The 27,951-nt window shown below is 40.7% G+C and overlaps 2 protein-coding genes across 4 annotated transcripts; both read right to left on the bottom strand.

Annotated features, from left to right (window-relative positions):
- Positions 1–2,004: 2,004 nt before the first annotated feature.
- On the bottom strand, positions 2,005–16,397 carry LOC124054668 (retinal guanylyl cyclase 2-like). The gene is made up of 23 exons (XM_046380934.1): positions 15,710–16,397; positions 15,290–15,520; positions 14,690–14,845; positions 14,278–14,420; positions 12,596–12,751; positions 12,221–12,370; positions 10,928–11,147; positions 10,659–10,734; positions 10,395–10,479; positions 9,527–9,643; positions 9,307–9,390; positions 9,043–9,219; positions 7,536–7,689; positions 7,117–7,260; positions 6,859–7,007; positions 6,536–6,699; positions 5,276–5,399; positions 5,135–5,203; positions 4,515–4,689; positions 4,054–4,152; positions 3,822–3,907; positions 3,119–3,204; positions 2,005–2,962 (listed from the first exon to the last, which is right to left on the bottom strand). Exons 1-23 carry the CDS (start codon positions 15,948–15,950, stop codon positions 2,875–2,877), a joined length of 3,174 nt encoding a protein of 1,057 aa, XP_046236890.1. The 5' UTR covers positions 15,951–16,397; the 3' UTR covers positions 2,005–2,874.
- A 5,279-nt stretch (positions 16,398–21,676) lies between these two features.
- On the bottom strand, positions 21,677–27,750 carry eif4e2rs1 (eukaryotic translation initiation factor 4E family member 2 related sequence 1). 3 transcript variants are annotated; one of them, XR_006842479.1, is made up of 8 exons: positions 27,558–27,749; positions 26,067–26,157; positions 25,539–25,673; positions 24,678–24,782; positions 23,214–23,366; positions 22,419–22,555; positions 21,988–22,079; positions 21,677–21,952 (listed from the first exon to the last, which is right to left on the bottom strand). XR_006842479.1 is itself a non-coding variant. In XM_046381155.1 (7 exons), the coding sequence occupies exons 1-7, from the start codon at positions 27,572–27,574 to the stop codon at positions 22,040–22,042; spliced, it is 678 nt and encodes a 225-aa protein (XP_046237111.1). In that variant the 5' UTR covers positions 27,575–27,749; the 3' UTR covers positions 21,677–22,039. The 3 variants fall into 3 exon arrangements, 2 of the variants coding, with proteins under 2 accessions (XP_046237111.1, XP_046237112.1); XM_046381155.1 differs by having other exon boundaries at positions 21,677–22,079; XM_046381156.1 differs by lacking the exons at positions 21,677–21,952; positions 21,988–22,079 and adding an exon at positions 22,182–22,285 and having other exon boundaries at positions 27,558–27,750.
- Between the last annotated feature and the right edge of the window lie 201 nt (positions 27,751–27,951).

Here is a 27,951-nt window from a genome sequence, read left to right as displayed (position 1 = left end):
AAATAACAAAGGTGACATTGCACGCACAAATAAATAATAAATAGTGAATAAATAAGTTCATAGATAAGTTAAAAACGTTTACATAACCCACAATGGGTTATGCTGATGAAGGTTGGACCGTGGTCCCTACGGCAGGAGCGCCAGCGGAACCACAATTGGGGTGGCGGCCCCGGCCAGGGGAAGGACCGTGCACCTCCCGTCCCTTTTGGGGCACGGGCAAAACCCTTTCCTCCTAACCCCTAACCCTAACCCCTAACCCCTAAAACCATCTCTAACCCTAATAAATAAATATAAAAGAATAAATAAGTGAAAATTACATAAATAAATAAATTAATTAATTTATTAATAAATAATGTTTAGGTATGTGGAGATGTGGCTACATGTATACGTATATATGTCAAATGTGTATGTATATGTGTGTATGTGGTTATGTAGATCTATATGTATAAAGAGTAGAATAAATTATAATATAAATTGGGGTAAATTCATTGGTAATTTTAAGAAACACTACTGAAATCATAATTGAAGCATATTTGCCATTTAGGGGTTTATATTTAGTAAAAGGTGAACATCATACAAAAAGACGAACAAAAACAAAAAAAGACGAATCTAACAGAAAAGGGAGGGTATAAAAGCCTGAGAGTTAAATAGCTCATTTCTTTCAGACTTGCGAGGGAGACACATTACTATTGACCAGCTCTTTTTCTTACAGAAAGTTTAGTTGTTTTCACTGTGCCTAGGCCTGAAGAAGACCCAGGGCAGGTCGAAACGTTGCTGTAGGGCACAGTTCTTTTAAATAAACCCAGAAGTTGTTTCATTTTTATTTTTGTTTCATTGATAAAAAATTTTAAAAAAAAACTAAAAAAACATTTTTATATTTCATCTATTTTTATTTCATTGGTTTTCTTAAAAAAATAAATTAATAAATAAATAAATAACTTCATTCATAACTTTATTTAAAAACATACATATTATTTTATTAGAATACCAAAGCTATAACAAGGTTTAAAAACAAGACAAACAACCCCAATGATGGGGGACTTTCTGGATGAGGGTTGGACGGAGGTGCGCCGAGGAGGTCGGCGTAACCGATTTCGCCAGCCCTTTTGGGACCGGAGTGACGGCCGCATCCAGGGGATGGACTGTGCACCAACTGTCTCCTCTAGGAGGCAGTTTCAGTCCTTTATCCCTCATCACCTGGTTGAAAAGCTGAGCCAGCTCAGCCTAAACACATACCTCTGCAACTGGATCCTGGACTTTCTGAGAGACCTCAAAAAGTCCAGATCGGCAGCAACATCTCCAGCACCACCTCCTCATTGTTGCGTCTATAGTCTTTGTACAGTATGTACAGATTTGTGTAGTCTCTGTGCTGTGTGTATAGTCTGCACAGTCCTTGTACACAATGTAAAGTTCTGTGCAGTATGTATAGTCTTGTGTCAGTTTGCTCTATGTAGAGTGTGTATTTAACCCTGTTCCAATTTGAGATATGTAGCAGTAATAAAATTCATAATGATTTTTAAAATAAAAAACGAAAAGTTTATCAGTTTATGAACTGTTTACATGTATATAGATAAAAGGATCTGAAAATCATTGCATTCTGTGTATTTGCCTTCTTTTATTTACTTCTTTACACAGCATCCCCACTGCTTTACACTTGATTCCATCGAATAACAATCGCTATGAAGTAAAGCTCCTATCTCCTTTATAGATTTTAATGTATGGCTCAGTCAACATTGATGAACACAATCCATCAGAACTCAAAGAGTTAAAGCAAGGCATCTGGACTGTGAAGATAGGCTTGAAGACGTTTCGCTGCTAATCCAAGCAGCTTCATCAGTTCTTCATCCAGCCCATCTTCACAGTCCAGATGCCTTGCTTTAACTCTTTGAGTGAATATGACCTGGATGACTGAGAATCTCCACAGATATAATCCATCGGAACTGCAGTTCAAAGTGTGAGGTACCTTCAGGCGCATCACAGAAAAATTCCAAGCTGAACATTGAATCAGAATCAGAATTCTTTTATTTATCCCCAAAGGGAAATTCTTTAGACCAATTCTTCAGACTTTGAGACCAATCTTGAAATATGAAAGGATAGATAAAATGGAACAATCTAAAAATTTTATGTGTATATTTAAATATTAAAAACTTGTTCATAGTCTGTTTGTCTCTAGTGATACAAATACACAACTGAAGAGATTTGGGACATATTCTCACTTAAGACAAGAAAAGTTAAACAAATGCAACGACTAGCATATTGTCAACTGACTGAAAAACTGACCCATCAGCAACATAAGGTACAGCCACACAACTGATTACTGATTATCTGAAACTGATCACTGCAGCTTCAGTAGAACACAATGTTGAAAGGTGAGAGAAGGATATGACAGCAGAGCCTGAATAAAGATTTACTTTCATTCATTCACTTCATCTACTCATTCAATCATTTATTTAGTCTCTCACACAATGCTAAAGAATAACAGTCACACAGGAAGCATCAGAAGCCTTACTAACACCATTAGTAATGTGTATATTTACATTTACTTTATAAGAATAACAGATGTTATTACTGTATGATGGATCACAGACTCGTGAGGCACAAAAATTGACTGGTTCAAAATCAATATGATGAAGGGTTGTCAGTGACCAATCAGAGCTGAATGTCATCCAGTTACAGACAGGAAGAAGAAACCATTGTTCACTCAGAGTGTACAGTTCAGAATTCCATTTTCAGTTCACAAATTTTGGCTGAAAATTTCTCACAAGGTGATAAAATGTCCTTTAAAGCACGGTCCAGTCATCGAGGTAGTGTGTGTGTATGTGTGTGTGTGTGTGTGTGTGTGTTTGTATGTGTGAGAGAGAGTGAGTGTTGGCATTATTTCTTTATCTTCTTCTGTCTGTCTAGAAACTTTTGTCTTCTTTCAACTGGAATCTCATCCAGACTGATGCCATGGTTACTGGCCCTGAGAGAGAAACAAGTTAGAGAGAGAGACAAACAAACAAACAAAGCTCTGAAAAAATAAACAAACAAACAGAAGACCACTTTGACATTTGTATCATCTCTATCCAGTTTCACTAACGATTCTCAACATGTGTTTGACATGTTTGTGTGTTCTTACCCGCCGGTGAGGTCTGGAGGTACAGGAAGAGGTTTATCAAAACCATCTCGACCTATCAGCCAATACGTGTCCATCGTGCCCTTCACCTATTAAAACATTTAGTGACATTTCACTGTACTAAGGATCTGGAGAAGTACCACACATTGATTCTTTTATGGATGTGGCTACAACACACAGTATTCTCTTGTGTTTTCTCCTTTCCACTGTTCCAAGTACTTCAGCAGGTTAGAAAAGTTAAAAAAAAAAAAACAACCACTAAAATCTGACTTTTGTCTCTGGTTTGAAAAGGAATGATCAGCATGGACCCCTGGGTCAAATGACTTTGCATTAGTTAAGGATGTTTACTGGCTCCAGCTGTGATAGAAACAAGGCAGATGCATGGAGAAGCTGGTCTTCAGCCTTTTCCAGTGCAGTGCTATGATGAAAAGAATGCTTGCACATAAATACCTTTCTCAGTTAAGGCATCCAACATCATTTAGTCAATGTTGAGTTTGAAGGACTCAGACTGAATGATAAGTAAAAGATTTTCATTTTCATTTCAAGTAAATAAAAAGTAAGTAAAAATTTTTAAGCAAACAATCCTATCATTGTCACTGGCTTCCATTCTGCTTCCACACTGTGTCCAGGCTGTTGATTTTCAAAAATGCGAGAATAAAACCTTGTACTGCATCTGGACCTAAAATGTCTGAGCAGTTGGATGTACCTGTGCCTTTCTGGTGTCTATGTGGTATCCCAGTTTGAGACTGGTCAGGAGCTTCACTGTGCTCAGACTGATGTGGATCCTGTAGGCTGGAGATTGCAAATACAGACTGATTATGGATTATTATTTAGGTAATGATCTTGATTCAGATACCATTCAAACACCATTGTAAAGGAAATACTCAGCATGGATTAGACAGTTTTCTGCAGAATGAATGATTTTGTTTTCTACATACGCAGTCCAGTCGCTTCCATGTGGGAGGCTGTGGTCACAGTGTCTCCAAACAGACAGTACCTGGGCATCGTAAGGCCAACAACACCTGCTACCACCGCACCTGAGGATGGAGGGACAGAGACAGGTTCAATCATGGGAAATACAAACTTGATGATACAGCTCATCTCAAAAAGAGAAACCTTTCATTCAGCCTGATAACAGCTAAAGTGATTGGTTGCCTGAGAGGGGGACTCTTAGAAGGTTCAGCCTGTTCAGTTCACAAATTTACAGGCTTCCAAGAACAGGCTGTGTCTGAATATGAGCAAAAATGTGCAATTTATGTTTGTCTGGTTTGTGAACAGCTGTTGTTTACTCGATGTTTAGCTGTTTAGTGCATATCAGTAATGGCAAACAGAGATTATTAAAGTAGATGTGAGGTGATGAAGTACACTGAGTTGACGCTGAGTTGAACTTTGTGTGTACCTGAATGAAGTCCAATGCGTATTTTGACTTTAATCTCAGGCATGTGTTTGATCTTAAAAGCTGCTATTGAATGCAAAATATCCAGAGACATGTTGGCTACTTCAGCTGCATGTCGAGTTCCATTTCTGTTGGGAACACCTGAAGCCACCATGTAAGCATCTCCAATGGTTTCTACCTGCACAAAACACACACAAAACAGACAAGAGAAACCTGATGAACAAATTATTGTGTTCTATTATTTATTCAAATTATTGAAGTTCTGTAAAACTAGACATCCAATGAGTTAGAAACTTTGACTGTGTCAACATGAAGCCATCTAAATTTAATGTTTTAACATGAAGACAGTTTCTTTCCACACAAAAAGTCTTTGAATAGCAACATCCATCCAGAAACAACTGAGCAACGTGAGATACAGAGAGATGGATAAATCCTGTCTTCTTCTCTTCCTTCAGCTAACAAAACTGCATCACAACCAACAGACAGCTGAGAAGTGAGACAGACAGGTGTTGGGAGAGACAGACACACACGAGTTTTCTGGTTTCTACTTAACTGGTTTCATGTGGACAAACTCACAGCTATAAGAAAAAGTTAAAGCATTCTTGAGGCTTTATGGTTCCTACCTTGTAAACATCATGAGTAGCAATGATGGCATCAAACATGGTGTAGAGGTCATTCAGCAGGTCGACTACCTGCACAAATACAAAGTTTTAGTGGAACAGTGGTGGAAACAGATCCTCAGTATGTGTTTGAACAATCTGTACCTCAATGGGTTCACTGAGAGCTGAGATGGTCGTAAATCCAACAATATCACTGAAGTAAAGAGTGCACTCTGAATAATGTTCAGGTTGGACCGGCTTGCCTTTCTTCAGGGCCTGAGCCACAGACCTGAAACACGCACACACAACCACACATTTATTAGAATTTAAAGCTTTAAAAAAAAAAAGCTTTATCAGATGTTTAAAAAAACTGCTTTTACCTCAAGAGACATTTTGAGCCTGATTATCCAGGCAAATAGTCAAACAGACAAATAGTCTCTACAGAATTAGCAGCTTGTGGGGCAGCCATGGCCTAGAGGTTGGAGAGGCGGTTTGTGACCGGTTTGATTCCCCCCAAAGGACTGGGAGGAAAATTTGGGTGTGGTGGAGTTATTAATAAGAAAAATGCCCCCCCCTTTAGATGTGCTCTTAAGCAAGGCACTTGGCCCCCAATTTACTACCCAGGAACCTGACAGGGGCAGCCCACAGCTCCTGTGTGTGGGTGCTCACTACATGAAACTTGCTGGGTGTTGCATGTGTGTTCAACCAAGGATGGGTTAAATGCAGAGGAAAATTTCAGTGTATGTCAAAATATATATACTGCCAATAAAAAAAGCTGATATACAGAAATCATTTTTTGCTCTAGTTTTCAAAAGCATTTATAAACATTTATTTACAGGTCAAAGACAGTGATGTCTCAAGGAAGTGGAAGTGACACTAAATGATAACCTGTCCATGTGTTCACGTTTCACTCAGTTAAGACTGAGTTTGGATTCTATGCTAAGTCCTGCAGGATCTTTGCATCTCATCAAGTCTCCAGCTTCCCCTGAGGAAGATTTAGTCTTTGTCCTACTGAATGTCCATGCCTGTCTGGCTGTCTACCAGTCAATGTCCATGCCTGTTACAGAGCAGACCTTGGAGTATCAGAAGGATTAAAATGTCATCCTAAATGAGGAATTAAGATAATGTGGAGCACACAGAAGGTTTTCTTCATCCTCCTTCACACCAGGAGGAGAAGGAAAGAAGGAAATGGCTCCTGTTTAACACAGCTTTTTTTAAATAAAACTGTAGCTCTGCTGAGTGTGTCTGATGAAAACATGTTCAGTCTGTCTTTTTGGAGCAGGTTACATTACAGATGTGATACAGAAGTACAATCATGGGACATGAAGGTGAAGGTGCTGAGGAGGTTCTACTAGCAGCCACCATCCCCAACACTACTGCTCCAATCTTATACTTCATTATTTCAGTCTTAAATGAGAGTCGTACTTGGGCAGGAGCTGTCCGACCAGCTTCTCAGTCTTGTTTCTCTCAACCTCCAGTTCGTCTGTTCGCTCTCTAATCAGATCCTCCAGGTTTGAACTGTATTGCTCCAACATCCGCAACATGGAGTCAATGATGTTTGCCCTCTTCCCTCTGTTAATACCCCGAAACTGCAAACAAAAGCAGAGGTCAGCTCTTCCCAGGACGAATCTGTAAAAGCATGTTTGAATTGTTCACATGTTCCCTGCCTTAAAACTGAATGGAAAGTCAGCATTTTAAACATAATCGTTACAAACGTACAGAAGATGGCGGCAAGTAGCACATCTCACCTGTTTGAAAATGTCATCGAAGCTCGGCCTCTTACTCGGATCTTCATTCCAGCATTCATTCATCAGACTGAGACACTCAGCAGGAGCTTCATCCACTGAAACCAATGGTCTGCAGAGAGGAGGGGGATGCTTCAGACGCTCCACTATCTCTGAGAGACAGACAGGTACATAGACAGGTGGTCAAACAGACAGGCGGTCCAAAAAAGGAGGGGGATGCTTCAGATACTTTATCTCTGGGAGACAGAAACAGGTACACACCATGGGCGGGCATGTCCATCATGGCGTATGGTAGTGTTCGTGAGATCACTTCCTGTATGATGATGGAGAAACTGAAGACGTCTCCAGCAAATGAGCCTCCTCGAACCGGATTCCTTAAAAGCTCGGGAGACGTCCACAACAGCTCTGAGAGACAGACAGTGAGGTACAGAGAGACACATGTAGCGTTAGACAGATATATAGAGAGGGGAACAGACAGGTTGACAGACAGGTAGACAGACAGACCCACAGGTTGGGCAGACAGACAGACAGCTTGTTCATAAATGCGATGCGATGAGTTTTGTTCCCTGTTAAAATTTTTGTCCACTTCGGAATCAAACCTTCAGTTTTATGTTTTAGTTTTCAGAATGATGACCAAGATTTTTTTTTGTTTGATTGTTGTTTTGTTTGACAAGTTTTACCGTGTGGGTCTTCGGGAACGCTGAGGCTCTGAGAGTGAAGGATCATGGGAAGTCCATAGTCTGTGACTTTCAGAACAAAGCGTCCATCGACTAAACAGTTTGTGGACTTGAGGCGTCCGTGACTCAGACCTCGAAGGTGAAGATACTTCATTCCCTGAAACACACAGAAAGCTGGTTGTTATCATTAGTTTCTCATTGTTGCTTTTGCACAGCTCTTAAATTATAATAAATATTTTGTGCAAACCTCCAAACCACTCATTCACAACAGATTTAATTTTTTTATTATTTTAAGCTAATCACAAATGGTTAGCACCATTCAAAGTGCAAACATCTGCAATTTTCACCAGTACAAATTAATTATGTATTGCTGAGTAGAGCCGATTACATTACGTTGATTTGTAGGCTACTCTCCTAAACACATATGACTTCTGCCATTGTTCAGTTCAATTTTCCAATTTTATTTATATAGCACTTTACCAGCGTTTCCCAACCTTTTTTTGAGCCGCATGGCAACCGCATGGCGACCCACCCAGAGCGCCAAGGGAAGCCGGATACCCCCGCCCCCCCCCCGCACAACCGACAACTGCCACGGCACAGCTATGTGCCACGGCACACCGGTTGGGAATCGCTGCCTTATACAATCAAAATTATCTCTAGGTGCTTTACAAAAACCCAGAACCTGAACCCCTGAGCAAGCAGGTGGGATGAATGCTGTCTGTCTGAAGGCCAGGTTTTCCCCAGAAAGTTATCTATAAAGGACACGTTGTTTTCTGGACACCACCGTGACAGCCAGCGACAGAGCAATGACATGCGGCTAAACATATCATCACTGGTCAGATTCGGGAGGGGACCAGAGAACTCTACGGAGTCCAACATGGTTTTTGCCAAATTACACACCAACTCCATGTTAGGTTTGGAGGCCTCCGACTGGCGTAGCCGGGTGTCATTAGTGCCAACGTGAATTATAATCTTACTGTATTTACTCTTATCTCTCGCCAGCAGCTTTAAATTGCCCTCTATGTCGCCCGCTCTGGCCCCCAGGATGCATTGACTATGGTCGCTGGTGTCGGCTTCACGTATCGCAAAACAGAATCGCCAGTAACCAGGGTCTCGGTCATCACATTCACAACAGTCCAATATACTGTCAAAATCTATCCGGCGTTGTGGTGTTGTGTATATAAGCTGTTTGGACAAATACACCTTAAAGCTTTGAGGATGTTAATTCTGTTTAAAGAAATAAGCCAAAGCAACTGAGAAAAACTGTAGAGATTTTAAACCACCAGTGAGAGTCAGCGAATAAAAAGTAACATATTGTACAAATGAAACATAGAGCTTTGCTTTCATTTCTTTTTAAGGGATGAATGGATGAATGAGATTCTGGTAGTTCCACTCAAAAACTGTTGAAGTGCAAGCTGGTTTACTAGATGAGAACAGTATTAGTACCCGCACTAGCAGCAGTAGTAGTAATAATAGTAGTATTGTGGCAGCAACACAATCTCAGAAGCACCTTGATGAGGTCCATGAGCAGAGACGATTTGAACATCCAGTCCAGCCTCATGTTGCTGTCAGCAATCAGGTCAGCCAGACTGCCTCGAGGACAGTGCTCAACCACCAGAGCAAAGATCCCAGAGTCCAAAAACAGACCCAAGTACAAGTTCAGGTTCTCGTGTCGCATTTCCCTCAACTGGACAAGACAGATGGAAAATATAAGCTATAATTTATTGTGTTGCTATGTTAGAGATCTAGTATCTATTGTGTATTCAGAATGTACCTGGCTGAATAGATTCTGGGTCTTTTGATTGACAGCTGTTATTGTATTTCCAACAGGAATCTTCTTCAGCCAAACCCAGTCGCCCTGGTTACAGTTCAGCCAAACAAATTGCAGAATCAGGAAGTCAGAGATACAGACATGTACAGGTAAACAGATGAGGACACAAACTGGAAAACAGACACAAGCAGTAAAACACAAACAGGTTCAAGTAAACCTGTACCTCCAGTATTCCTATGTTGGAGCTTTCAGGGGTCGTCAGGATATAACTTCGAGCAATAGAGCGAAAAGGAGTTTTAATTTCCAGAAGACTCCTCATGATTGACTCATCGTTCAGTTTCTACAAAAACAAAAACAACTGAATAAACAAGAATATCAACAACAGCAGTAAAAGAATAACAACAAAAGCTCATCACTTAGACTGCAATAAAACAGAAGAAACTTTTGATTGGCCAAGTTTATCACCTCATTTGTAATTGCTCTGACTAGTTGATTAAGTCATTTTGTACTGGGTCTGGGAGGGAAATGGTGCAAAACTAAAAAGTCAAAGTACATGTCAAATTAATTTTTTCCAAAAATGGTTTCTGTCGGGCGGCACGGTGGTGCAGTGGTTAGCACTGTTGCCTCATAGCAAGAGGGTTCCAGGTTCGAATCCCGGTCTGGGCCCTTCTATGTGGAGTTTGCATGTTCTCCCTGTGCCTGCGTGGGTTTTCTCCGGGTACTCCGGCTTCCTCCCACAATACCAAAAACATGCACATTAGGTTAATTGGCTGCTCTAAATTGCCCCTAGGTGTGAGTGTGTGTGTGTGGTTGTCTGTCTTTGTGTGTTGGCCCTGCGATTGACTGGCGACCAGTCCAGGGTGAACCCCGCCTCTCGCCCGTAGACAGCTGGGATAGGCTCCAGCTCCCCCACGACTCTGACGGATAAGCGGTATAGAAAATGGATGGATGGATGGTTTCTGTCATTTTAGGTAGTTCTTATCATGTTGATGTTTGTTCAAGTGTTCATTTTTCTGAACAAGTGGGTGTATGGAAAGGAACTTGATGCCGTGGCTCCATGGGCTACTTGAGTAAAATAAACAGATTCTAACCTTCCTGCTGACTTGAGTGTCAATGAAGACAATGTCATCAAGAGTCAGGATGAGTTTGGAGATGTTTGCTGCTTTTCTATGCTTCCTGTTGACACAAATTTTAATAATCATTATTAATAGCAGTAGCAGTAGTAGTTGTAGTATTATGAGTAATATTAAAGTTACATTTTATCAATAAATAATTTAAATGGCTAGTTTTTGTCAAGTACAGATTCACTGAGTAGTATGCTAAATTGAGCCTCAGGAAATGAGTTCTATGTTCACCTGATGCAGTAGGTAAAAGCTCCAATCAGCAGGCAGATCAACAGGAAGAGAAAGAACATTGTCGCCACGCCCAAACCTGCAGATAAACACAGAAAATAAAAGAATTTAACATCAGATAAAAGCGATGCTAACATTCCTGGATAAATGAAAATTAGCACGTCAGGATGGAAAGTAGGGGCGCTCAACAGAGCTCAGACCTTTAGTCAGTAGCACCTGAATACCCCCTCACAGATACAGCTGATAGAATCTCTGTTATACAAAATTCCCACCCCCACTGCAGGCCTCCTCTGGACTGAACCAACAGAAGCTGGCGATGGGGGGTTTTCCTCCAGGAAAGATGAAGGACCGACTCAGCGGCCTCAAGCCTCCAACTGTCCCATAGGTGTGCGTTGGAGCGAGCGAGTGTGTTGGCACCAGTCGGTCGCCATCACTGTCCAACACCACGTACCTGGCCTGCAGGCCGTGCCCAGCTTTCCCTCCATACAACACCTGAGAAAAACAAAAACAGCATGACAACAACAGCAGCTGATGAAACTAGAGTTGACATCAACATCATTTTGCTTGTTAGATTAAAGACTGAGTGTGGTGGTATTCAGGTGTCAGCTGATTGAGAAGAAGCCGGAACTTGTTCTTAACCAATAATAGCAATAACAGTTCCTGTTTTGGAGACTTTCTTGATAATCTGTCATTTTAGGTGCTTTAATTTCTGCAAGCTAGCTTAGTTTATTGATTAGTGATGGCTTCTCTGTCTCCCTCTCCTGCTCAGTGTCTCACGTGTTTAGTTATTCCTCTGCCTCCTTTAGTGAGATTGATACATGTAATAAATGTAGCTCATTTGCAGCACTGAAAGTGAAGCCTAGCAAACTTGAAATGCAGCTGCGCACCATGGAAACCAAATGACACCCGAATGCACCGGCTGGAGGTCACTAAAGTTAATGTTGAATCAGTGTGAACATTTGCAGAGACTATGTCGGACTTCATAGTTTTCTCTGGACCCCTACCCAATCTGACCAGTGATGACATGTTTAGCTGCATGTCATCATTATCATTCAATCGCTGGTTGTCAAGGTGTCCAGCAAACAATGTGGGCTTGATCGATAACTGGCACACCTTCTGGGGAAGACCTGGTCTCATTAGGAGAGACAGCCCTCATCCCACTTTGGATGGAGCAGCTCTCAAATTTAAGAATCTAACTGAGTTTCTTAATGAACTAAAACCATGACAACCCAGAGCTGAGATCAGGAGGCAGAGTCACAGTCTGACACACATCTCTGTATGAAAGACAAGGATGAAGGCATATTTGTCTTTTCATGCAGCAGATAAATAGTTTCTTAAATCAGCAAAGTTAGGGTCTGACAAAGCTGTTCAGTGTTTGACGTCTTACTCTGCTGACATTTGCACCAGCTTTGATTGAGTTTCCAGTGAACTTAGGTTTTAATTTAACCTTAATTCTTCCATTATCTTTCATTATGACTAGTTTCAGCTAACCTCCATGCAGTGAGCCTCCACTAGATAAATCTTTCAAATTTAGTCTTTTAGTAAGATGTTAAAATGTTTCTGACCTGATTGAAGCCCTGGAAATCAAAGCCTCCGTCTGTTTGGATGAGCTGATCACCTGTCACCCAGCGCCTGCCTCCTGCCTGACGACGCTCTTCCACCGCCTTAGCAACGAAGTACACCATGTTAAAGATGGTCCCAAAGACTGGAGACACCTTTAAACAAAAATCAGGACGAAATTAATATGCATCATTATCATAAGGGTAAATACATATCATCATGTTTTATTATTTGTTAATGTCAATAATTTACATATTAACACAGTTAATTTAACGATTTCTAGATTAATACTTCTGAGATCAACAGATAAAACTGGATGTTTTCTTTTATCTTTATTTGTTGATTGTTGTGTGTTTGTTCTGAATTTGTTGTTTATTTACCTGAGTTGCAGCTACAGCAGACCGGATCTCTCGGTTGATTTGAGCCTGACGAAAAGCTTCATAGAAACTCTGGTCAGACGCCATGGTAACAGTCAGAACGGAGCTGTAGGCGTGACGAAGCTGTGTGCTGTTGGTCAGCTGAGAGAATACTGTGTCCTGATTGGACAGAGGAGAGAGAAAAAAATTCAGCTTCTATTGAAGTTTATTCAGAAAGAGTTCTCCCTGTTTCAGGCCAAACATTCAAAGACTTTGAGCATTAAAGTTCTTAAATGTGTAATTCAGAAAATTTACAGGTCAAATCAAATTTGTCTAAACAGCTTCAGTAATAAATAGGAATAATAAAGATGATTATCTAAAGATTATCTGCTGGAAAATTCAGTTTTTCATTTCCTGTAAAAAATGGAACAAAATATATTGATATTATGTTTTAATATAGTTAAATATTTGTCTAGAGGATCCAGTCATAAATTTGTATGCCATCTATAGTTATATATTCAAATATGAAATATATTTGTATACAATTTATAGTTAAATATTAGTACACAGACTACTGTCATATATTGACTTAGACTTAGAGTTAGACTTCACTTTATTGGTCCCTTTGGGATGACTCCCTCGGGAAACTTATAAAGCAAGGAAGCAGCACACAGGGCAGTTTGCAAAACAACCACAAACAACAACTATTTGCTAACAGGTATAGTAATAAGATAAATCATAAGATAAGAAAAAACTCTTAGCTAAAAGTAGAAGACAGAGATAAAATAAAATAGAAAAATAAAATAATATAAATACAGACAACTGTATATGGAAATATAGCTATTATATTTCCTATTAGTATTGCTATTATTATTATATACATAGTCTAGTTTTATCTTTGTATAAAGTGTAGTTATACTGTGTATTTGTATATAAACTTAAGTTATCATCAGAACGTAACCATGATGGGGGACCAAATCTGCTCCCATAGTCTTTGCGCACATGGCGTAAAATGCCAAAAAGGAGGAAGACAGAGAAAATACTAATGACGTTCATTGTGAAATAAAATAAAACTGCTCCGCTTCCAATCAAACACTAATAATGATACTGATCTTAAGTAAGTACAACTACATAGTATACGCATACACCCAAAATGAAAGCTTCGACTGGTAATGCTTGCATTGTTTCCTCTAGTCTGCATGCACTTCATGCTTATTGATAGCATTAACCAAAAGCCTTTAACGGCTGTGAGATGAGACCAACACATTCTCTAAACATTGTAATATCACATTAACTGAAATCACATTAACTGTGTGTATACAATAAAACAGGACATGCTAGGTAGACTAGCCAGTTAGCTTTACTACTGTACTCCTTACAGCTCGTAGACTTACTGTTGTAAGGAGTACAGGAGTAATACTACATCATCAGTGACTTCTGCACTGCAGAACAAGCTGAGGACGAGCAGAAAGGAAGCAGAGACAGACAGCTACTTTAAAAAAAAGGTTTCTGAATGTAAACATCTCTCAAGATGAAGAAGTAACACCATAACATAAATAAATAACTTTAATACAAGGGGTAGAAATGACAATGGAAATTTAGTGAGTTTAGTTATTATATTTGCTCATGTTTATTTAGGATAGTGATGCTTCCCTGTCATAACGTATCAATTTGGTCATTGATCTGGGACTGAAGTGATCGGTTACCTGGTAGGGCATGGCGTACAGCAGGGCATCGTATGGAATAAACACGTAACCATGGGAGACCATCCCCATGTCCAAAGCAGCCAATAAGAGCTCTCTCTGATCCTCTCCACCAATCAGGATCGAGCTCATGCACATGATCACCACTGAAACAAAAAAGAAAAGCAGTTCATCTCTCAGTTTTCAAATGACTGGAACAGATTGATGCTGGTTTGCAGCTGGTGACTAACTTCAAACATTTCATGCAATTTTGGTTCCCATCATGTTTAGACTATTAATCTCGACTATGATGGTCACTCACAAAGTGTTTAATCTCTCACTGCAGATTCAGATGCTTCTCATAATATTAATAATAAATGCAATAGTTATTTTTATTTTAAGTATGAATATGAATATTTCATCTTTCAGCTCTGACCTTTGACCTTGTCAGCCTCTTTGATCACTCTGAGTGCCTCTCGAGGTCCGCCCTTATTCCTTGTTGCCATGGTAACCACTGGACCAATTGGCAGGCCCAGAGCTCTGAGCGCTGAGGCCACTTCCTGTCCGGTGCTTTCCCATAGGTCGGTTGGAGCTGATGACCAAACAGGAAGAGTGAGAGTGAGAAGATCAATCATTTTAAAGTGTTATTATCACAAATCATATTATTTTATTAACATTTTGCCTTTGATGTCTAAACAGCTGTTTATGTGATTAGTTATTCTTACTTCTGTCTTCACTCTAATAATTTCTGAAGAACTTTTATTTTCTGTAACAAAATAAAGATGAAAAGTAGTAGAGACGGAATAAACGAGCTTCATTATAACTGGGAAATAATCACTTTTAGTAACATTGATGTCAAAGCAAATTATTAAAAAAAAAAACAACAACAGCATGAAGTTATGAAATATCCTGAAATTCACATTAGACCACACCTTGTACTGTGACATCACACCCTCTACTTTGACACCACAACCTCAACTGTGACATCACACCCTGTACTATGACATCCCCATATCGTGATGTCACTCCCACTCACCTGAGATCACGGCAACATGTGCCCAGCGGAAGAACCTGAGAACGGTGAACAGGACTCTGCTGGGTGTTGTGATGGGAGGCAAGTTTGGCCAATCAGCATCCAGGCAGCCTGGAGAAGCAAGCCCCACCTCCCAATGCTGAGCCAATAAGGAAGCAGCGTGACAGAGTGCAGGATTAAAGGGTCCAATGTAGGCGTGGCCATAACCCTCCATGTCCCCAAGTTCTGTCAGAGCTAAAATAATGTCAGAAAGTAAGAAGAAAGCGGTTCACAGCTGAATTAAAACTAAAAACTTAAAGCATTTAGTAATATCAAACATTTCAGTTTTAATTAGAGAATTTGAGACTTAAAATATTTTTCTAAATTAATTTTAATTTATTTTTTAGTTAACTGCTTGACTCCTTAACAGATTGGTTAACAAACCTTTGGAAATGGAGCAGTCCTCCTCCAAAAGTTTAATGTCGTAACGGTATCCTCTGCTCAGACTGCTGTCACTCCGTAATCGTGACAACGCCAGGTTGGCCGCAGCAGTTGGCAATGCCCGGGAAAACATGGGATCACAAGACCATGGACCAATCAGAGCCAGCTTGAAGGTTGCTGTCCAGACATCTGTAATGTATAGCAACAACAGACACGCCCCTGGCAACCACCTGGGAAGGTGCATTGTGTTGGCCTGCAATAAAAGAAAAACTGAGTTTAGTTTAAATTCAAATGTTTTATAAAGCTATTTTATGGGGTGCCCCAATTATCTCTGAACCCCCACAGCTGGTCCTGGCCACATGGTCACTTGTCACCCTGTGAAGGACCTTTAACACCTCCTGGGACTTCATTAAATGTTGGATTTGAAATGTATCTTGTGTATTATGAGATGAAAATGTGTTCATGTTTGATATCATTTTAATGGTCTCAGTGCAAGAAGGGTAAAAGTCTAAGTGAAGAAATGCTAGAGACAATTTATATGTGATATTTCTGAACTCTGGGAGAAATGTCCCTGCTCTGGACAGACACTCCCCTTCCTGCTGTTATCGTCTTTAGATATGCACCATGATGACCAAAAGGTTCCCAAGCAGAAAGAGTGCCAATTTCCAGTTAACCTGTAAATACAAAGGGCTTTGTTCTGGACGGATATTTAAGGGAAACACAAAGATATGGTCTTTGAGTGCTATCTTCAGACCTCCCATGCTCTGCATGTAGCCATATCTATTTCAGGTATGCTATGTGGTATTCTTGACCATTATCTTGCTTGATTGATCTGTTTTTTTTTTGTTTTTTTTGTTTTTTTAGGATTACCTAATAGGAATATAGTTTTATTAATTGTATGTCTATTGTGGTTACAATAACTGTTAACTGTTAACCTGCAGTATTACCTTGCTGAGATACCTTATCTAGCAGGCCTAAATACCTGTAGAGGTCTGGAGTCTGAGATTCTTTGAGTTTCTAGACTTTGTAGTTATATAGTGAGTATCAATGGGTGCTATACCAACCGCTGAGGAAAATAGAAAAGATTGAATGTTATTTTCTGTAACCGCTGGCATAGGCTAAGTTTTGGACCGCTGAACATCTCAACCCAGGGCCCAGGCTATTTCCCATGTTTCGTAGCTTGTCGGATAGCTTTTAGACCTAAATTTCCTATCCCTGCATTGTTCTATCCCTGCAATCTCATACCCCTGCATGTGCATGTGTACATGTGACTCCTCACACTCATCTGTGTGTGCTTCCTGTACTTGCACATGCGTGAGTCTTCAACTGATTGAGTTTTGTGGTGTAAAATTCAAAAGATGTGTGAAACTCTGGCACAACAGTTCCAACCAGTCAAAGTACTGAGAAAGCTGATGATGTCATCAGCTGACTGTTTTCAACTCAACAGAAGATGGTCTCCTTCAGAAAAAGTTTGTCCTCAAAGTAGGATCAGTAACACTACACTAACGTTTCGTCAGCTGAGTCGTGAACAAGCTAATGACGTCCAGGCAGTTAGCTAGTGACCAACATTACTGCCAGCTTAGATAACATTAATATGATGTTTTTTTTGGGGCATTTTGCTTACTTTTGTTGACTGTTTTGTGAGCTAATTTTCCAAAATCTGCTGCTGTTAACACAATTTATTAAGTTTTGGTTATTAAATTCCTGTTTGGTTTTACACAGTCTAGAGATTCCTTTGAGACCAAAGGATGAAGGTGAGAGAGACAGAGGATTAAGTTGTTGATTTACTTGGACAGGATGAGGGAGGCATCAGCTACAACACTAAGTGGCTACTGAAAACACAATTTACTGTCATGATGTGTCACCAAAAGTCAGTAGCTTCAGTGAAGTGATTAACACTGAGCTAAAACATAATGTGAAATATTCGCAGGGCTCGAGTGCATCACTGGACAAAACACACAAAAGAAAAAGAAAAACTGGACAAACACCAATATTTTCAAATTTGTGAATATATAAGCAACAACACTGACTGCTGTGTTTCCTTTTAGACTCTGATTGGTCAGATTTGCACACTGAACCCAGCTGACTGCGGTGACCTCTGACCTCTAAATCTTCACGTTAATGCTGGCTGACACCATTAGCTCATGCTAAAGACCACTAAGAATGCTAAGTATAGCAACAATGCTAACACTCTTAACACAAGCTGCGAGGTAGGGAAAGGAGGTGTCTTCATCACTCTGAGGACAAATATCTACCTGAACACTACCTTCACCTGCTGTCATCATCCAGCCGCCCATACAAACCCTGCACTGATTTCCAGCTGTGTCATATGTCATGTCAGCCATCATTGAACTCAGAGCAACAGCAGACTGTGAGCAACATGACCACAAACAACAAAACTACCTGTGGGTGGAGAAGGCAGATGGAGCAACCACAGGCACACAGATATGAACAGATTTCATATCTGACACACATTTTGACCTTCTCTGACTGTGTGGAAACCTCACAGATGATGAAGAGTCCTACATAGAAAACATAAATCATGCAGCCAAATGGATAAATGAAACCTGTGTGTGGATAACACTGATTGGCTGGTTAATTAAAAAAAAGTAAAAGTCAACTGATCCTGGTTTCTGATTGGACTTTGGTTCTGTTCCTGCTTCTCATCTGGGGTTTAGTTTCTCAGGTTAAAATCACATCGTCAGGAGTTCAAACCACCCTGGAGTCAAAAACAAACTCAACAATCCAGAGGACAAACAGATGAAGATTCCCTCTTCACTCCAGATGGGACTCAGGATTCCTCTCTCGGTATAACAGACGATCCTCGGCTGAAATTCCAACAAAACTTGCAAGTTGTCTTAGCTATCGACAAGAACACAATCAATCATCAATATCTGATCAAATCTTCTCACAAAACACGGAAACAAATAACTGCCTCTAAAATGAAAACAAAGTCACTTTTTTAAAAACCTCCATTTATTTGACATTTTAATCTTAATGTCAATTTTATGTTAGTGGATGTCAGCCTGAGACACTCGTCCAATGCAATATTACATCTGCATTCGATCTCACATTTTGACTTAAGCTTTCTTCTCTCTTCTCCTCATGTCTGCCTTCAGTGGGACAACAACAGTGACATCAAAACTTTAACAAGATGTTGTATTAAAACATGACAGATTAAAATGAAGGTTTGGTCTGCTGCCTTCTTCAGGTCTTCATCACCAAACCATTTGAAGGTGAAATCACAGATGAGGTTCAGCCAATACTTTTAATCCTAATAACATTAAACCACGCACACACACACACACACCTGAAAGCTGCAAATTTGATTTGTCAGAACAAGCCTGCAGTTTGATTGGCTGACTGAAAATCAGGTCAGATTTTTCTTCCTCGTTCTGTCACTCTGAGCTGAGTGAACAGCAGTTTTTTAAGAAAAAACTTTATGAATTTTATGAAACTTCACTCTGACAGCCACTAAGTTTGACAATGATGATACAAAAACCTAATAAATATTATAGATTTTGTTTGAAAGAAAACATGAATATTTTCCTGTAACCATACTGAGATCAGCAGCTGTCACAGAAAGACTTCACAATAGTGGCACTTTATATCATAATTCAACATCTCAGCACAAGAAGAAACGTACACATGAAATGATCAAAACTATCAGACAGACACACACACACACACACACACTCAGTGTTTACCTTTTGTCTCAGAGGTTCATCTGTCCCAACAAAAACCTTCAATTTCAATGGACGAAAGAACAAAATCTTCAAACCAATGAACAAGTGCTGACCTGCAGAAAGTGCTGATGTCAGGTCGAATGAGAGAGAGAGAGAGAGAGAGAGTAACACACACACACACACACTCAGAGCAGCTTTATTTTAATCTTGTATAGAGTTCAAGAGGAAGTTTGGCTTCAGTTTTAAAGTCTGTAATGAGAGGATGACCGCTGTGTGTGTGTGACCTTACCTGTCGAATCTCTCTGAGGTCATATCCTCAAACTGAACATTACTTCCTGACTGATGACATCATTGACCCACTGATCCCACTGATGTCAGTGGGAGGTCTAAGATATCTAATGCTGAATGAACTTTCATCAAGACTTGGTTGATGAGTAAAAATAAAACAATAAACAAATCTGCAGTCAGAACACACACACACACACACACAGGTGTTGGGCCTGGTCATGATTTAACAAAATATCAGATTAATTTGGTCTGTTTGTACTTGTGATGATGATGATGTTCTTTTGTTGGACAAGTGAACCTCTAAAATAAGTCACATCACATTACAAAAACCTTGTCCAGGGTAAGGGGGGCTGGAGCCGATCCCAGCTGACAATGGCCAAGAGGCGGGGGACAGTGGTTCAGTTCTGCAGTGGTTCGGTTCTGCAGTGTGAGGTTGTGGGTTCTGCATTGAGTGACAGCTGATCTGTTAATCCTGATCTGGATTAGGTCCATCCTTAGAGATCGCAGCTCCCAGCTGGTCTGCAGCCAAGAATAGAGGCAGGATTAGACCTGCACTACTCTGCTTTCAACAGCCTGGAATGTCCTGGAACAGCTTGGAATGGGCCTCTATAGACTGAAAGATAATGGTGCCAGTTGGGTCAAAGTGCTGCACTGATGGAGATGTGACCTGCAGTCTAGTCTGCAGACCCACATCCAGACCACAACCACATTCAGTGAAAATAAGTTTCTGTTTCTGTCTGCAGGGTTAGAGCATCTTTTAGTTTAAAAAACAAAACATCCAAATAGTTAAAGTGTCTTCAGTTTCCTGAATTTAGGTTTAGGGCAGGGGTTGGCAACCCAAAATGTTCAAAGAGCCATATTGGACCAAAAAAACAAAAAACAAATCTGTCTGGAGCCGCAAAAAATTAAAAACCTTATATAAGCCTTATATGAAGGGAACACAGGCTGTAAGTGTATATTAGCTATACTAGCTTACCAAAATGACCAATTTGATGAATGAATCCTTCATGTACTCACCGTCTGTGAACGGTTTTCCACGCGTTATTATCTCCCGGGTTGCAACAAAACTAGCAGCAGAAGTGGAGTTTGGAGATGCAATCCACTTCTTAAATCTATCTTTGCGCTCCTCTAATTTCTCCAGAAGTAAAGCAATTGCACTTTTCCTCTCACTCCCAACTGGGTGGTCTTCTGCAAATTTAGCATGCCTTCCCTGGAAATGTCTTTCCAAATTACTCTTTCTGTTATTTGACAACTTCTCATTACAAAGCAAACATGCAGGCAATCGGCAATGAAAGCAAATGATTCGGTCCATTCTTCCTTGAATCCTCTGTTCACATCAGCCATCTTTCGCTTTTCCCCCTTGGGATCCATGGCCCATCCATGGCCCATGACACACCCGCCGGTTTGTTTACAACAGCCACCTGCGTGGCACCGCGCCGCGCTGAAACGTGTGTCGCAGGCTATGACGCACATAGTCGTTGACAGAAATGTTGAAATTTAATATTTATTATAAACATTTTTACAGCATTGGAAAACGTTAAGAATGTTTGTGTCATGTTTGTCCTCCTACAGAAACCACATTAAAACAAAATATATATTCCCCCCTATTTCTTTCCATTTTCATACATTTTTGAAAAAGCTCCAGAGAGCCACTAGGGAGGCGCTGAAGAGCCGCACGTTGCCGACCCCTGGTTTAGGGGTTTAGACAGCACGAGTAAATATTCATAAACATCATGTCTCTGGACTTTTGAGCTCGTTTCCTCCAGGATCTGACTGGACTTTTGTTTCTCATCATGAGGCTCTGAGTACCTGGAGACAAACCCAGCTGGCAGGAAGTACGACAGAGTATACAGCACCTGTTTGCAACACACACATATTTCACGTATTAAAGGTGTGTCATCAGTTTTCGTCCACTAGGCGGCAGCATCAATTTTAATTAGCTTATAACTGATTTTATTTGTTGGTAAAACCAATTAGTCCTTTTTTACGCACCGTAGTTATTTAACAGTTTATTTCCCAGTCAGTGAGTTTCAACTTCCACCAAACAGGTTTATTTCATTACAGAAACAAGAAATTACAAAAACATACAAAGTACAAAATCCTGTTTGATCAACCTGTGCAGGTAAACAGGAGAACAGTTCTCCTGGTGTGATGATACAGATTGATTTTCGTTAAAATTCTTAAGAATATTTGATCAAAAATCAATCACTCATGGATCATTTAATGTTACAAACAAACAGAGACTTCAGTCTGTAACTGGACAGCACGCACATACGCACACTCACACACACACACACACACACACACCACACAGAGTGTATTGATTGGACAGGAGGGCAGTCTGCTGACACATTTGTCTTCAGAGGGAGATCTTTGTGTTTCTGAAGCTCGAGTTGTCCCTGAAACAGAAAATATGAACATTAGGATCTGGATACAGTTCTGGTTCTTCAGTTATACCAGTATGAAAGTTTCAGACAAACAGTCAGGACTACATCTCAAAATATCAAGTTTCCTTAGTACATGAAGTCTGAAGTTCATGGTGGAAACTTCAGCTCATCCAAGTAAAAATGTGGAGGAACATCCAGGTCTGTCTGTTCAGAGTTGTCTGAATAGGTGGGCAGGAAAGGGAGGGTCAGAACCTGGGACGAGATTGTATGCTGTAGTAGTATTAGTATGTGAAGCTGTCCTCTAGTCCATGGTGGTGTTTTACTGTAGTACTACAGTAGTAGTATTAGTACCTGAGGCTGTCGTTGTGTGTCTTGTACTCCATGATGGTGTTGGTTGGAAGATTCAGGACTCGTCTTAAAGTGTCTCTGATTCTAGACGTCGTCATTTGGTCGTTTGACGTTCTGTTCCAGATTGATAAGATGTCCTCCTGGCAGGGAGACAGACAGTCAGACAGGTTGTCATAGATACTGAGTTCATACTCACGGACCAGGTCCTGGTCCAGATCAGGCCAGGTTAGTCTGTGGCTCTTGACTGAACTTATCAGTTCCTAAAAATTTAACCCTTCAATGTTGCAGTAAAGCACTATTGACAGGACCTGGTCTTCCAGGTCCTGTAGATATGTAGGACCTGTTGCCTTTACACATCAACGTGACAGCATGCCTGGTTGTTTAGATACGACGACAACAACGATGACGACGAGCAAAGTGCACTACATCAAGCGTGAAGACAGGTCTGTCTCAGCTGTGTCTGCTGTCTTAACTGTCTGCGGTCTCCTACCCTGAACGTTAGTGTTTCCTTTTGTAATGCTGCCTTTCGACCAATAGGTGTCACTGCTGCTGCAGTGGAAGAAAAAGCCTGATTGCTCTGCAGTTTTGATTACAGAAAAACAAATCATTTATTTACTCTATGAAAGATTTGTTTAGTTAAAAATACTTTGAATTGATTCATTTTAATGAAACAAAAAACTGAACTCTTAGAGAACAAAGATATTTAGTTAACATTTGACATATTTTTTAAACCATACAGGAAGATGACAATATTGCAGTATTACTGCAGTAATAGCTTTTGCTACAGTACACCAGTACCTGGAAGCGAATAGAGACCACGGCACCACAGATCTCTTCTCCAACCATGAACTGCTCTCCTAGCATGGCCAGGATGATGTTCTCCCAAAACCGATTGGCCAAACCTTTACGAAGACGAATGATCCACTTCCCCCCACTGCGGTTAGACTCGTCCTAGGGGTCCAGGAGAGCCAGACAGGTGGGAGGCACATAAGTGAGAGGCAGGCAGGTGGGAAACAGACAGGCAGACAGACACATCATTACCAGTCGCATTGATTGCTTGTCATCTGACACATCACAGTCATGTGACAGTCGTGTCTCACTGAAATGCTGTTCAATCAGCCAGCTGAAACACCTTGTGATTCTAACGTATTTCATCACCACATTAAATCATCAAACTGATCAATATTACCGATGACCCACATCAGGGGTGACATCAGGTCCTTTTCCAGACAGAACACTGTGATTAAACTGATGATGAAAACTTCAACATGAGATTAACTACCGAAGAGTCACACTACAGTAGAAGAAGAAGAAGAAGAAGAGTCAGCTTTATTGACAGTATATATATTTTTACATACACACACTGAATTCGTCTTCTGCATTTATCCCATCCTTAGTTGAACACACACATGCAACACCCAGCAAATTACATGCAGTGAAACACACACAGGAGCAGTGGGCAGCATCAAGCGCCCGGGGAGCATATTGGGGGGTTTAGTGCCTTGCTCAAGGGCACATCAGCCGGCTAATGGAGTGGGGAGCACTAACACAGTATGACTATTAACGATGCTGTTATAATCAGGGCTCCAGAGTGCGACCAAAATTTTCAAGAGTGCGACTAATATTTTTTGTAGGTCGCACTGGTGCACCTGACGCTGAAAACAGAAATTTATTCTCTGTGTTCTCCTGTGAGCGAGCCACACTCATGGATCGTATCGTGGTCTAAACCAATAAGAGACGGAGCTCGGGCGGGTCTTTGCCTCTGATTGGCTGTGCTCCTGTTCACTGCAGTTGTGTGTGTTTTAAAATTTAGTTAGCGAGTTGCCTAACTGAAACGACACAGAAAATGAACACAAAACGAGGGAAAATGAAGAGAAGTTGATACCCTGAAAGTATTTTTATTAAGAAAACTAAGCCTACAACCGGCCCTGCTATTGTCATTCAATCCATCCACATTACTTCATCCAGCCAAGACACGGAGCCGTCGGTCCCTGGTAAGATGCTAAGCCCCGGTCCTTCAGCTCAAATTTAAAATTATAAATCATGATATGGACTGATTGGACATTTAACATATATTTCATATAGCATTATATGAAAGTTGTAGCGATAAAAAGGTGACCTTATGGTGTTAAAGGTGACACAATGAAAAAATTGGGAGCACCTAAAAAAGAAAGCTTGGAGAACCAGTGCAACCAATGCAAAGAGTTAGACTGGAGCCCTGATAACAGTACTACAGTATAGTAACAGAGTACATGTTGTTACCTCCCACATTGGTTTGATTCCTTCTTTGAACAGGTGGAAGTCACTGTGTCCACTAAGATCACCTGGACGGACCAGGTGACTGTAAAACCTCCAGAACTGCTCCACCTGAAAACACACACACACACCTGATTTACTGATCCACTGATTTATCTAATCCTAACCTGTTGATCAATTAGTGAACACATTGCTGTTCTGTTCTAAAAGAACAAAATATTTAATATTAAAGCAGCTGAAACCAACCTGCACAAACACTTCCTGACTTCTTAGGTCAGTAGCTGTTCTGAAGGCTCGGCTGGTTTAGGCTGGTCTCTAGTTATGCTGCTACAGGCTTGGACTGCAGGGGATCTCCCATGATGCACTGAGCTTCTCTCTCCTCCTCTAACTCTCCTTCTCCACACATTTAAGTCCCATCAATACATGTGAATAACTTGACTGACTTCTTCCCCCGAGTCCTTGTGCTTTCTCGTCTCTCAGGTTCCCATGGATCGTGTCTGGACCTCCTGCTGCAGTTCTGCTTGATGCTGACTACTAATATTACTGTTAAGACTAATATTATTATTATCATTATTATCATTATTATTATTATCACTCTCTCTCTCAACCCAACCAGTCAAGGCAGATGGCCGCCCACCTCGAGTCTGGGTCTGCTCTGAGATTTCTGCCTGCTAAAAGGCAGGTTTTCCTGTCCACTGCAACAAACTGAATTGAAGTGTCTGCATCTCAAGGGTTCCAAATTTCTTTTATTTACTTAATGAACTTATTTCATATTAAAATAATAACTGATAAAAATACAGATAAAATCGCAAATTCATAAATCTGCATCCCTTAACTGTCAGTGTGTGTGTGTGTGTGTGTGCGTACCGATGCCACAGTGCCAATCTGTCGGATGTTTTGTTCGTAACTCTGAGAACTTGCAGGACGACTCGGAGTTCTTCTGCTATACCAGAAGGTGTAGTTATACTGGAGGGGATGTTCACCTACACCTGGACACACCGTCTGCAGACAGACAGGGAGGGAGACAGGTTATTATAATCTACAGCCACACCAGAGTTTGTCAGTTTTGATTCAGTCTGACCTGCTGATCAGGTGGATCAATTCATCACAACAATCACACCATCAATCCAGGCACCTCAGAACCCCACATTAGATGTACTGATGATGAAAAGTACACCTGGTGCCAGGCCCTGATGGGTGTCCCATAGAGTTCAGAGTTTAGAGTCCCCAAGATTTCAGCTCCTGCTTTGTTTACATGGTGTGTATTCTTAAAGGAAGTCAGAAACTGGCTGAAACACTGAACTGGTCGGACTGGTGAAGTCAGGCACTTTGTTCACTGGGTTGTCTCAGTAAACAGGAGCCGAGACAGACAGACAGGCAGGGAGGTAGTCTCACCTTCTGTCGGTTGTTGTTGTTGTTGTTGTTGGTTCTGTCACTGTTGTCATGGTGACAATTGGACTCTTCCTGGTCATCCTCATCTTTTGGACTGAAACACAAACATGAAGTGAGTCTGTTAGCATCACAGGCTAGCTGCTAACACACAGTTGGTGAAGCAAGAGATTCACTTTAGAATCAATTCACAGACTGATTTGTGGCTGCAGATGCTCTCCGACAAACTGTAACCCCAGTGCATGATGGGAAACGCCTGGCCGTCATCTGATCAAAGAGCTGAGTGGAAGTCTACTCAATATGATGTTTTAAATAAACTTTTGATTTTTGTTGAACTGGAGAGATTTTAATTTTATTAGTCTACTTTTGAAGATTTATTGTGTTAACACACGTTGGGTGGCTGATGATGACATTTAGCAGTCAGTCATAGAAAGAATAAATATATTCATATGGACACAAATACAAGGCAGTCTTTCCTCTCCACTGTCACCAAGTGTTGAGTCTCTCTGAACAAAAGAATAAATTAAAGAGCCTGGTTTTGACCTGAGATGAACTGAATATTATTATCAGCACACAGTTCATCACAGTCACAGGACAGACTTGTACTAACATCAGACTGATGTCACTTTAACTGTTTAGCAGCACACACACTTGTGGTCCGTGGGGTATGAGGGCTGATAAAATAACATGTGACAGGTCAGACGACGGTCTGATGAAAGTTAACCCACAAGCAGAAGTCACAGATCACCTCTGCACAGGCTACACTGTTGTAATGAAAACAACTGGAGACTAATTTATGTCTGGATTTGAACATTTTAATGAATCTGAATCAGATCTCTGAGGATGTGAGTGTTTCTCTAACTTCCTGTACAGACTGACGTCCACTGGAAACTGTCCCACTTGTCCGGCTTTTTGTCCCTCTGCTGCTGCCAGACGAGCTCGTCTCCACCAGCCCTATCTCTGGAACAACAGAGACTGGACTGCAAACATCCTGCCTACATTTTGCTATTGAAAAGGGTGTTCGAGTCACTGAAAGGATCCAGATTTGATGAAACGTTATCTCTAAACAGTAATCTCTGAACAGGATAACTGGAAAATACACCGTTGTTATTATTATTATTGTTCTTCTTAACGCCTGTAAGATGGTTTAATGTTGGCGAGTCAAAGACTGTAATACACTGATGTCCAATAACCTGATCAGGTTCATACAGCTTTTAATGCGCAGCTTTGTGATCCATGATTAAAACAGATCAGGTGTAACGTGAAGGTGACATACAAGAGAGAAAATAATATAAGTGTTAAATAAGATCTGTTGTTATGATGTGAAACTAAAACTGTGTTTATTTCTATACAATATTGCAGTACTTTGAAAGGGAGAGTTTGACTGATAAGCCTGAAGATAAAGTTTAAAAAGTCTTAAAATCGTATGCTAACTGTTAGCTCTTAGCTGTGTTCAGGTTATCTTCTGGGTATTTTCCGGTGGAGACTGAGGCTTACCGCTCCAGCTGGTTCATTTCTTCTTCGCCACACTCTCTTCTCTTTATTCCCGCTTTTTGTCGTCTTTATTCCTTTAGTTTTATTTTATTTTCCTTCTTCCGTGTCTCCTCGTGCGACTCCACTGCGTCTTCCGCGCTAACAGCCGTCAGTGCGCAGGTGCAAAGGCCGTGGACGGGAGGGCAGAAGGGACACGTTGAACTGAGGGCGCGTTGAAGCGAGAATGAGAATTTCAAATACAGCCATCAGACTCAACTGTCGAACAGTATTCACTATAGTTAAAATCATGTAATCACTGATCTTCAATCAATAGAAAGATATGCATTATACTTTTGTGATAACAGATTCAAAGATAATAGGTCCAAAGACAATTTTCAACATTTGTTAGTTTCTTCTT

Source organism: Scatophagus argus, chromosome 23, assembly GCF_020382885.2.
Source record: "Scatophagus argus isolate fScaArg1 chromosome 23, fScaArg1.pri, whole genome shotgun sequence".
Classification (NCBI taxonomy): domain Eukaryota; kingdom Metazoa; phylum Chordata; class Actinopteri; family Scatophagidae; genus Scatophagus; species Scatophagus argus.
The sequence above is the reverse complement of the archived record's forward strand: the minus strand, read 5'-3'. Positions and strand labels throughout refer to the sequence as shown.